This window comes from Diadema setosum, chromosome 13 (assembly GCF_964275005.1).
Source record: "Diadema setosum chromosome 13, eeDiaSeto1, whole genome shotgun sequence".
In the NCBI taxonomy this organism is placed as follows: domain Eukaryota; kingdom Metazoa; phylum Echinodermata; class Echinoidea; order Diadematoida; family Diadematidae; genus Diadema; species Diadema setosum.
This window is the reverse complement of record NC_092697.1, coordinates 16,878,458-16,891,137: the sequence shown is the minus strand read 5'-3', so window position 1 is coordinate 16,891,137 and position 12,680 is coordinate 16,878,458. Positions and strand designations below refer to the sequence as shown.

The following is a 12,680-nucleotide window of genomic DNA, read 5'->3' as shown; positions in this document are numbered from 1 at the left end:
ATAGTTTACCAAGAAATTTAATAGATGCACCCGGTGTCTTCAGTTTTGAAGTTGGTTTGGATACATTCTGGGACAATGAACCCGTAAAATAGTTCGACGCCACGCCACCTGGTCATGACCCAGCTCATCTCAAGGACTAAACCTCTGAATACAGAGGTTCAGCCTGCGTTCAGAATCTTCCATAGGTATCCATAGGAAAATTTCGCAGAGTCGGAGGGGTCTTTATCTAATTCATCAAAACATTTTGAGGACATGTTAAAAACGAGACACTGTCAGGTTGATCATGTGACTTTTCTGTCATCTGTATATCACAATCACAATCAGTCTGCTAATTCTGCGAGCGCAAATTTTCTCTTTAATTTGCACTCACGGAGATACCATAGCTTCCCATACAGTTATACGTAATAATGATACTGACCTATGCGTACACGTAGTCAAGAGGACATAGGGCTATAAGTCAGTCAAAATGTCAAGTCGGAAATTCATGGGAAATGATGGCGATTGGGTCTGCGGTAACTCGAAGTAAGTAATTTGTTGGGCATACCATTTGGTAGTTAGCATGATTCTTTGTGACTTAATGGATGCGGTCGTTGGCATTCATCTTTTGGTTTGCGTCTAGATCCTAGTCTGAGCTCTGAGACGACAACGCTGCTCGTCACATACAGTACTGTACCTCGGCTAAGCTACAAACGCATACTGCTGGTACGCTGGTTGTAGGTCCTGTAGGCTACCAACAGTCCTACGTATAGCAATTGGTGTCTTGTAATTGTGTAGACGGATATGTAGATGTTGCATGTTGATAATTGTCAGTTTACTCAGCTCAGAAGACGGTTGTGTATTCAGTACTACTCCTCTATACTTGATTGTGCATAACCTCCACAGTTAGGCCTACACAGCTGTATGCCTTAGATTTTGTGAATGATTGTGGAATCCAAAGTTCTGTCCATTTATATGCCAACCACATAAAACTCTCATATCTGGGACTTTTTTTTTTTCTCAAGGTGCAACAATGTCAACTTTGCAAGAAGAACTCATTGCAACAGATGTGGTGCAGGTATGTTCTGTGAAGTACATGTTGATTTAAACATTCTGTATATAATCATTTCATTATATTTTAGATGTTCAAAGATAATATAGTTCTCTTTGAATTTGAAATCCTCTTAGTTGTCTTTCTCTTCTTCCTCCTCTCTCCTTTCAATGGTTCCATGACATTTGCTCTTGCAACAATTGCTCCCATGAAATATCTGCATGCTGAGCCAAACATTCTGCCTTCAACCTTAACCCAGCCCCTACTAGTCCTCACATCAAACTAAACCTAAAACCCATCACAACCCTAACCCTAAGTCCTTGGAGAAAATAAGACTGGAGCAATTGTCACAGGAGCAAATGTTGTGTCACCGTTTCAACACCCCATCCCTTTCTGCTCCCTTGCTGACAATGTACTTGGTTTGCTTGGTTTCATTGAGTTCAGTGTCACTCATTGTTATATCTGTGTGCGGTATCACAATTTTGGCACTAGTGACAGTCTAAGTCACCATTTTGGAAATTTATATCTTGGAAATTTTTTTGTAACATCATGTAGCCATGTTCTTTTGGTTTTATTTTGTTTTGCTTTGTTTATGTTGTGTGTTTTTATGCCTCCGCCACGAAGTGGTGCCGGAGGCAGTATGTTTTCGGGTTGTCCGTCCGTCCGTCCGTCCGTCCGTCCTTCCGTCCGTCCGTAATGAATTTTGTGGACAAGGTAACTATCGAAACCTGTTGAGGTATCCTAATGAAACTTGGCATGTATGTGTATTGGGGGGTGAAGTTGTGCCTATCAACTTTTGGGTGCACATGCTCAAGGTCAAAGGTCAAAAGGTCAAGGTCAAATACATAAAATTTCACTATTTCCACTATATCTATTGAATGCCTGAAGATATTTTCTTGAAACTTAGTGTATACATGTTTTACCCAATTAAGATTCTCTGGTGAAAGTTTGGGTCATGAGGTCAAAGGTCAAAGGTCAAAAGGTCAGGGTCAAATACATAGAATTTCACTATTTCCACCATATCTATTGAATGCCTGAAGAGATTTTCTTGAAACTTAGTGTATACATGTATTACCCAATTAAGATTCTCTGGTGAAAATTTGGGTCATGAGGTCAAAGGTCAAAAGGTCAAGTAAAAATATTAAAACTTCTTTTTTTTCTCCGTACCTTGGAAATTTGTTCAAGGTATCTTCATGGAACATAGTATATACATGTACTGACTGGAAGTGATTATCTAGAGAATGTAGGGTTCATGGGGTCAAAGGTCAGGGGTCAAAGGTCAAGTGCAAGACTTCAAAATTTTACTATTACCCTCATATTTATGCAATGCCAGCAGGGTTATTTTTTACACTTGGTGTATGCGTGTGTAACCTAATAGAAATTCTCTGGAAAGTTTTTTTTTTTCTCTTTTTGCCTCAAAGGTCAAAAGGTCAAAGATCAAGTGAAAGTGCTGAACTAACTTTTTCCTCCATATCTCGGAAGTGGCTCAAGTTACCTTGAAACTTAGTACATATTATGCATGTTCTACCTGAAAGTAATTATCTTATGAATTTTAGGGTCAAGGGCCAGATGAAAATGGTAACAATTTACTATTCAATCCAGAAATTGCACTTTTTCTCCACACCTGTACCTTGAAAATTACTCAGTGCCTAAATGTATGAATGGGTCAAAGTCAAGTTAAAGTCCTTAAATCCCTAGATACATGCTCTCCTATTCATCCAATTAAACCTACGTCAAGGAAGGTGAACATTCAACACATTTGTGACAAACTTGTCATTCCAATATTTTGCCAATTTTGTGAAAATGTAATCACACAGTGTCCACATGTACTATCTAGACCTATTGGGAAAATCATGCATTATGGCGGAGGCATACCAGTCGCCAAAGCGACATTTCTAGTTTGTGTGTGTATTGCTTAATTGTGGACAGAAAAGAGTCGGCTGAAAATTAAGGATGGAGGGACAGTGATCGGCAAGCAGATGGCAGAGAGAAGCAGAGGGTTGTTCAGTGCTGATGACTGGCAGTGCAAGACGTGAGTGACACACAAAATAGACAAAACAAAACGATTAATATCCAATGGACAATTCTGTAGATTTGCAACTCAATGCACATGTGTGTTGAAAGACAACAAAGGCCATAACCTATCGCTTTGAATCAATCAGAGGTGTGGTTTGTTGTGTCGTTAGCAATGTCAGTAGATTGCCGCCATCAAAGTTGATATTTCTTTAAAATTTATTACACAGTATATAGTCACTACTGCTCAACATGATTGTGAAAAAAAGATAGGGAGTGCAGACTAGGAATAGGAGAAAAGCTCTCAACAGGGAATGTGAAAAAAGGGGGTGACATAGCCGCTTGTGCTTATTTGATTGTTAGACCTACCTGCATATATCTACACTACATGTATGTATGTCCATATCTTAGCTTGGAAAAAGAGGCATTACAAAACTTTCTCAAGGTCTCTTGAGGTTGATATGGGGAAGGAACTGTGCGTTTGAACTTCCATTAGCCTACTGTATATCTATAGATCATAAAGGCACTGTCATCTAGTCCTGATGCAAAACTCTTAAGATATTGAAGTTCATCTTAAGTCATGCAGTAAGGTGTGAGCTCTTACTATTTTCCTTTAATATACATAGATATCACATAAACTTGTGAATGATGTGCAGCATTACTGTTACATTGTGTTGCTGTAAAAACTGTTATCCGCGTATTTTTCCATCCTCTCCCATCGATCAGATGTGGCAATGTCAACTGGGCCCGGAGGAATGAATGCAACGTGTGCCACTCTCCGAAGTTTGGCAAGATTGAAGAGAGGACAGGTAGATGTGACAATGCTGCTTTGTTGACATTAAAAGATATTTTTAAAAAAGGACCTGTTGAAACCTTTTTCAGTCTGGTTGATAATGTTTCAGATGTATTGGATACACAGTACCTTGAAACTTGTTCAGACTTACTGATCACTGATGCAGTTTACTATAGCCTATAAACATCCTGTAATTGAAATGTGTCCCTATATGTGAAAATGAAAATGAGACAGGAATTTGAGAATTGTGAAATTACGAGTCATTAATATTTTAGTGAGAGATGATGATGATGATGTTTACTACGATGATTCTTCCAGGATACGGTGGAGGATACAATGAAAGAGGCAATGTGGAGTACAAGGAGAAGAGGGGCTCCGATGATGAGGAGTATGATGAGGTCAGTTTGTTTCCATGACGATGAGATGTGGCAAAAAGCATCTATGTTGATATTCTTAGTTTGTTTGTTTTTGGTTGTTGTTGTTGTTTTTGTTTTTGTTGTTGTTTTTGTTTTTTGTTGTTTTTTTGTTTTTTTTTTGCAGTACTTTTTAAAGACATAAAGCCAGTCAGCATTGTCTGTTGATCTTTGCATTTGTGTGTTTCTAAACATATGTGCATTTATAAAGTACATGCATGCATGTATCAGCATGGGTGTGTGTATTTTGTGTGTTATGAGCATGACTCTTTTTTATGTTCCTGTCTGAATTAATATGACAACCATGAGCAAGCTTGGGTAAAAGTGACAACCTAGGCACGGCCCCCTGACATAAATATTGACTACTGAATCTGCACAAGGTCTTATGAAAGATGTGTGAATTGAAAATATATGATGGATTATTCCTGTCACCCAATGCTTAGGGTTCATGCCAAACCTCTAATATTGATTGCCAGATGGAGACGAAGAAATATTTCATACAACCCTCCTTTGAACATTGCCATGTCTGCCATAATCCAGTTAGCAATTTTCTGCCTCCGTCTTGTATGTGAGCTGGTATAAAGACTTGAGCATTGACTAGTATTTCATTGTACTATTTCTTGCCATCCGTACAGCTTTGGTGCATGTAGCGTAATTAAATATTTCTTTTCACCCGCTCAATTTGAGAAGGGATGAGATTGCCCGATATACTTGCTAGTATCATATCCAATCTTTAAACTTTTGTTTTTATATTATGGTGTGAATTCTCATAGAAAAATATCTACCAGTTCTACACTTTTTAAGAGTGCATATGAATGGATTTTGATCAACCAATGAGCAATCTATTGTGTGCCTGGCATGACATTGCACTATTTGCACCATCATTTAGTCACACCTTCTAATCTCAAATAAATGCAGGTGTTTGTGGATAAGCAAGTATACAAATTTCATGTTAATATATATCCAGACGCAGATGTCATAAATGTTCTCTGCATGTCCTTTGTTTTGTCCTGCCCTTCTATTTCATGCATTCTCAACGTCCAGTTTGGGAGAAAGAAGAAGAAATACCGCAAGTCATCTGCCACCGACAGAAGCCACACAGGTCTGCAACCCAACCAGAGAGTGGAGGATAACAAAAATGATGATGATGAGGAGGAGGAGGAGGATGAAGATGATGATGAAGGAGGACTTGATGCCTACAAATTAGATTCTGAGGTTAGTCTTTGATGTAGCATCAATGTTGTACATTGAAAGAAAAAAAAAAAATAGGCGTACATGTTTACGTTTTATGGAAGTATCTATTGTTCAATAGCTGGGTTATGTGACACTCAGAATAATTCCATGAAATTAACATATTGCTCTCTTCTAGTTATTCACAAGATTTTTTATCTTTAATAATTTGCTGTCAATTTATTGTTGCATGATGTTGATCCTGTATAAGCATTGCCAACACTGAAGGATGCTTCAATATGTCATTGAGAAATAAGTCACTACTCTGCTCTGTGGCTTTGTTGCATCTTGATGTGATTCCTATGAATAAAGTACTATGCTCGTAAGGATATTTAGACCCTAGATTGAAGCAAGTAGCAGAAATGATTTGAATCTGAATGAAAAATACCATATGTCCAAAAAAAAAAAATTTAACGGGACCCTCCGCAGTGATAACTTTAAAAATAGTGAATCAATCCAAATACAATTTCAGGGTACGAAGCTATAACACATTGCCCACATCTTACAGAAAATCCTATTCAATTTGCTTCAGTGGTCAAAGAGAAATGAGGAATTTTGTGGAGCATGTCGGGAATCTCTCCCCTCCAAGTTTTGTCTATTGTGTTCACACACAAGAGCATCCAAGTGCTAACTTGGAAGAATCAGACTCATGACGTGCTTTACAACAATCCACATTTCTCTGTGACTGCTTTAATAACCAAATTGAATGGGGTTTTCTGCAAAATAGAGCTAAGATGTTATATTTTAAGACCCTGAAGTAGCATTTAGACAGTTTAATCATGTTGGGTGCTATCAATGCGAAAATCTGATTGTAATTTTTTTGGGGGACATACTGTACATGCGACTTTGATTTGATTGATTGATTCAGGATGATGACGACGATGAGGATGGCGGCGACCTCTCTGCCTACGCCCTCGGGGACAGTGATGATGATGGAAAGGCAGCTTCAAAGTCAACGAAATATGCCTCGAAGTCCAGTCCAGCCTCAGGCACCAACCCCTCCTCCAGCTCGCCCTACTCATCGAGGTCATCATTATCGTCGTCCTCCCAGTCATCAAGGTCCAGCAGCTCTGCATCTGCCCAGTCTCGGTCAAGGTAACAGGGGCAGGGGGCTTTGTCGGTCAGCTCAAGAGAGTTGACCAGACTGTCCCAAGCCCAGTTTGAGTGAAGCCAATGACCATGTGACCTGTCACATGACCCAGGGTCTTTTTTCCAGACGAACGTGCGACAAGTTTCTCCATGAAAGAACAGAATTGTCAAAATCAGGGTCCTGAAACATGATCTTCATAATTGTGGTGTTATAGCATGCACTGTATCGTGATATTCTAAAAATAGAAATACAAATTGTAGCTGTAACAATCCAACCAGGCATGTGAAGGATGCAGTATTCCATTGTATGTTAATTTGAAGAAAATATACCGTGAGACCACTGTTGCGATTATCTATGGTTACCGTACGACATACTTCGGAAATGCACTGTACTTTTTTTTACTCTCTTTTATGTGACACTTCACAAAATCCGTAGAGATCTTCTGCCGCCAGAGAAGCTGTGTAGTGCAGTATATGATGTAAGTTTAGACTTTGGAATTGTCATATTCTGTTAACACAACATTTTAGTTTTATTTTAACACTTCAGGGGATATTCACTGCTTGTTTTCGGTCTAGTGGATGCTAAATGTAGTCTGTGTCTATTCACATGTAGATCCCGATCCAATGATCGAGGATCATACTCGCGTTCGAGATCCAGATCCAGGAGCCGCGACCGCCACAGATCCCACTCTGGCTCCACTTCCTCCAGGCATCGGTATCGTTCCCGCTCGAGGTCGCGCTCCCGTTCGAGGTCAAGGTCCCCCCTGAGAGACAGGAAGTACCGCTGAAGTCACGACCCACCCCAGCCGACTGGGAGCATGCTAGGTCAAAGGTTTGGATGGTTGAACTGTACCTAATGTATCACAACTTCCCAAGCTTGGAATTTTCACAGGCGCTGCCTGGCTTCAAAGTTTTGACAGTCATTCATGACAGATGATTTTTTTTCTTTTTTTTTCAAATATCTTCAGTGGGACATGTCACACAGTGGTCATCACAAAACAAGAAGAAAAAAAAGTTCAATATATAATTGTTATATTACAGTATCATTGTTGGATATTCACATGCTTAACACTTAATATAGTTAACATAAATTAACGAAGTGCATCATTCTTCCTGACTACATTTTTGCAGTTGAACACTTAGGAATGAAACATGGACTCTAGAAAGGATTGAACAATGACTTCTCTCTGTGTCATTAAATCTCTTTGCAGGCATGGAAAAAGTCAAACATGTGTAACGACAATAGCATTTTCCTATTTAGTGGGAGAAATAATCTACATACATTGAATACTGGTCAAGGTTGTGTCACATGTCATGACAAACAATTTACATGCTTTTTTAAACAAGAACTTGTCCATTGCAGTTATAGTTTGCAGAAAATATTTGTGAGTTAGAACAACATTCAATTTGATAACTGAACAGACAGATCATTGCAAACACATGGAATACATCACTGACGGCAAAATGAAAAAAAAAGTAAAAAGAAAAAACAGTAAAGAACACAACCACAGATAGAGAAAATGAGTCATAGTTACACTATAGTCAACTTTGCCTAAAGTCGATTATATTTGGACTGTAGAAAGAGCTTCAACTTAGAGGAAATTTGACTTATGAGGGATTTTCAATCAATAGAATATAAAGAGAAGAGGACTTCAAAAGACCTGCGACTTTGGTGATTATTCAACTTATGTGAGGTTGACTTAAGCAAGGTTGATTGTATTTGCCATCATTTCAAACTTTCCAGTTGGAAGATCTAAGGGCCAATGTTATTAACTCAACCATTTACCCTGGCAGTCATGACTTGCTCCATAGGGCCTATCTGTATCTATGGTCATCAATCAATCGGTCTAACTATCTATCTACCTGAATATCTTTCTATCTATCTTGATACAGTGCACTCCCGTTAACTTATAATGAACACAGTTATAACGAAATTCCAGTTACAACGAATAGACAATTCAGGCTGCAACATTATCCGCTCTATGTATTTTTATTGTTTATCTGTTTGGTTGAAATGAAAGTTCGATATAATGAAAGAAAACTGCCAGCCTCGAGGACTTTGTTACAATGTGAAGTCCACTGAATCTTTCTGTCTCTCTGTCCTATATCTTGCTATTGTACTTTCTGCTTACCTCAATTTGTCAACCTATCTATCTATTTATCTATCCATCTGTCTACCAATCTATCAACCTATCTATCTATCAGTCAATCTATCTATCAGTCTATCTATCTATCTGTCTATCTATCTATCTATCTATCTATCTGTCTGTCTATCTATCTATCTATCAATCTATCTGTCTATCTATCTGTCTATCTGTCTGTCTGTCTGTCTATCTATCTATCTATCTATCTATCTATCTATCAGTCTATCTGTCTCCCTGCTAGCTAGCTCTGTCTATTTGTCAGCCTGTCCTCTTTGTTTGCTTATTTTTTGCTTCCCTGATATCCGTAGTATTATGTTTATGAATACTCTGTCTGCCTTGTAGGGGAATTCTGGAACAGTTTGAGGTAGTTTCAAAACAGTGTTCAAACTAGTTTTGAAAAGAGTAGAATCTTGTAAGCTCAACAGGGAAATTTTGATCAAAATCAGATGAAACTTGGGGAAGTTATGACATTGTGGGTTTAACTAATTTTTGTGAAATAGTTCTCAAACAATAGATATAGATATGCAGGTGTGTGAGTTCATCACCTCTCAATTTTCCATGGATTGTGTAAAAAAAAAAAAAAAGAAAGGAGGAAATTTAAATTTCTCTGCCATAAAAGTGTAAGAGATGTTGTCATACCGAGCTGAATAATTTTGCAATTCTTTATCAGTCAGGTATTAGTATTCAAGACTGGGGTATAATATTGCATTAAAAAAAAAAAAAAAACTGGAAATTTCAAGATTGAATTTAAGAACAATATGGCAAGTTGTGCAATGATGACATCATCAACTCGCTCATCTACTTATTCATACATTTGTATGTACCACTGAGGAATTACTTTGTGAAAATGATCGAAGCTTCACAATTTCAAAAACTTCCTTCAATTTTTGACGATTTCAATCAAACTTTCACTATTATGCTAATAAAATCTCACTCACTCTCTCTCTCTCACTCTGGCCTGAAATTCCCCTTGCAGGGATTCCCCTAAGCCTATCAAGGCTGGAGTGAGATACGTGATTGCTCATTCTCCAGTGTCAAACATGTGTGCTGTATAAACTTGTGCCTTCTACATGTATATTTACCTGCACAAAAGCATGTGGGTGGAAATTGAGCATACTTGGTAGGGGTCACTCAGTAAGGAAGAGGATCTCAGATTTAAAGCAAAATGTCTGCAAGGGGAGTTGGAGGCATTTTTTGGCCACAGTGAAAATGCAAGAATTCATTTTCCCTCAGTTTCAATGTCAGATTCCAAATGACTCGCGTTATCATCATTATGTACATGTAATACTGTGTAAGACGTGGTGTGATAATGCAATTCATTGTGGTGAGTTTAACCCTAAAAAGACTGTGGGGGGGGGGGCTTTTTAGGCCCCCCCTCGACATTTTTCGCGATTAATCTGTAACATAAAAGTCTCGCGCCGCGACATTTTATGACTTTTTTCTTTTAAGTCTTGCGCAACTTTTGGGACCAAAAATCGCGACGCCCGGGTACGCGGTTCTGAAGTTACGCAATATTTTGTATGTGCATGTCAGACCCGAAATTGCTCAAAAATGTGATTCATGTACAAATCCAATGCAAATTCTGTTTTTGACCAAAATTCATAAATGTATCATTATTTTTACTTTTACAGATCAAAATCAATTAATTTCATGTTGTCTATGATTGGAATAATGTCGCCGATGATTTCCATTGAAAAAAAACAATAAAAAACAGAAAGTCGAAAACAAAGAAATACGTAAGAAATTTTTAAAACAATAAAATACATAAGAAAAAATTGATACCGCCATTTTTTTTTATGTAGATTCATTGAGAATCCTACAAAGAGTACCTTGACCAAAAATTAGCAGTTTTGGACCTTTAATTACAGATTTACAGCCATTTTTTGTATTTCATGCATAAATTAGCATAATAAATTTATTAAAAATAAATTTGAATAATTGTGAAATCATTACCTATTCAGTTTTATAGATTACCTTGTGGGTGATGCGCATGCCAATTTTCCTTGCAGTCAACGGCCGAGATCCCCCCCCCCCCCCCAAGCCCTACGAGGCATCAAAATAGCCCAGTCTTTTTAGGGTTAAGGTATTTGTCATGTAATATTGATGAGGTGCAAAATTATTTGTAATGACATGTGTCTGCTTTCTTCTTGCATCTTGTGTCTTTTCTGCAGGTTGCTTGATGGTACACAGGGCTGTAATGATTCTCTGCCATCTGTAAGTGCAGTAAGAGTGTAGAACTCGAATGTGAGAGACAATGGGGCAGGCAAGGTATTCTTTAAACTCTTTCCTATCCTAAATCTTTCAACCATTTCTAAGTATGTGACAATACTGAATTCTATTTGTTGTGTTTTATGTGGGGCATTTTTTATAGTTTGCTGTAGAATCATGTAGTTTGACAGCTTTGATGTCTTATCTTGTAAGGACAACCTATTTGATGAAATGTACTGGGGGTCATGATTTCCTGTTTAAATGCCATTTGTATTAGTTTGTTTCCCTATTTTAATTTTGTAGCCAATAGACACAGTTGTCAGAATTATGTTAATTCTTTTGTAATATCCTCTCCTTTCTTACTATAGACCTAATTTCTGGAGTCAGTAAGTTTTCTATTTGCTTGCAACAATGAAGAGGAACTATGCTTCAAATTTAACCCTAACTAGGCCGTCGACCACACGATCGCGACAAAAATTGGCACAAACATTGCCTATGACGTAATCTAAAGTACCATAAAGTTAATTTTATGCTAAATTATGCTAATTTATGCATAATGCATGAAATCGGACAATTTGGTATAAATCACTATATGAAGCTCAAAACAGGCAATTTTTTTTTGTGTAAATATTCTTTTTAGTGTCCTTAGCAAATGTAAGAGAAAAAAATTGTGCTATCACAAAAAATTCCTAAGTATTTTATTGTTTTTTGAATTTCTTATGTATTTCTTTGTTTTTTTTCGACGTTATGATTTTCATTGTTATTTTGATGAAATTTGTCCGCGACATTGTTCCGAACAAGAAAATATGTTATTAATTGATTTTGATATTAAATAAAACCCCCAAATAATCATGCTTTTATGAAATTTGCCTGTAAGCACAGTTTTCACGTTTTCGAGCAATTTTTGGTCTGACATGCACGTACATATTTATGCGCAACCTTGGAACTGCGCGCCTGGGCATCGCAAATTTGGTGTCAAAAGATGCGGGAGACTCAAAAGAAAAAAAGTCATGAAACGTCGCAGCGATAGCTTTTCGCGATAGTGATACATCGCGCGGAACGTCGAGGGGGGGGGGCCTTGGAGGCCCCCTCTCCCCCCCCCCCCCCCCCCGGCCTAGTTAGGGTTAAGTGTTGTGCGTTGTGCTCCTCAACTTTGTTTCGTAGGCCAAGAAATAAAGTATAAAAATTGTGATCATTTAACGCAGGCTGTTTGAATTCAAGACATAAAAGCTTCATTTCATATTTCTTTGCTTATTTCAACATATTTTGACAGGATAACAAGATCAGCAGGTAAATGCTGTTTTACATCAAGGTCATGTACAATCCAAATATACAACAATACATACATACAATGCAGTTAAAAAAAAATTGTATTAAAACAGCTATTAGAAAATGCTTTATAATTAAACAGCCTATGATATAAGCATGAAAAGTTACGATATTAGCCAAAGATTTTGACTACTTTTGATTGACATGTTCAATTCATCTCACTGTTCTCTGTTTTGGGGTTGTTTTTATGCTATATACTAAACAGTGAGTCTTTTTGGTACATTTCATCCAGTAAGCTGCAAAGTATGTTTTGATGATTATGTAATGCTTTTGCCTGATCCCATGCATCAATGCAACCCTCTCCCTTTAAATTTCTCGTACATTAGAAACATGCTTATGCTGCCTTTTAACACTGCTTTAGTATTTCATGTAATGTGACCATGGTGCGAATCTCTCCGCATCAGAATCACTATGGAGTTTGAGGAAAAATGTCA

The 12,680-nt window shown here is 37.7% G+C and overlaps 1 protein-coding gene across 2 annotated transcripts; it reads left to right on the top strand.

Moving 5' to 3' along the window:
• The first annotated feature begins 452 nt into the window (after positions 1–452).
• LOC140236854 (uncharacterized) lies at positions 453–11,421 on the top strand. 2 transcript variants are annotated; one of them, XM_072316791.1, is made up of 9 exons: positions 453–522; positions 1,002–1,054; positions 2,957–3,059; positions 3,767–3,849; positions 4,152–4,231; positions 5,291–5,461; positions 6,345–6,571; positions 7,179–7,397; positions 10,881–11,421. In XM_072316791.1, the coding sequence occupies exons 1-8, from the start codon at positions 467–469 to the stop codon at positions 7,351–7,353; spliced, it is 948 nt and encodes a 315-aa protein (XP_072172892.1). In that variant the 5' UTR covers positions 453–466; the 3' UTR covers positions 7,354–7,397; positions 10,881–11,421. The 2 variants fall into 2 exon arrangements, with proteins under 2 accessions (XP_072172892.1, XP_072172891.1); XM_072316790.1 differs by lacking the exon at positions 10,881–11,421 and having other exon boundaries at positions 7,179–8,222.
• Positions 11,422–12,680: the final 1,259 nt, after the last annotated feature.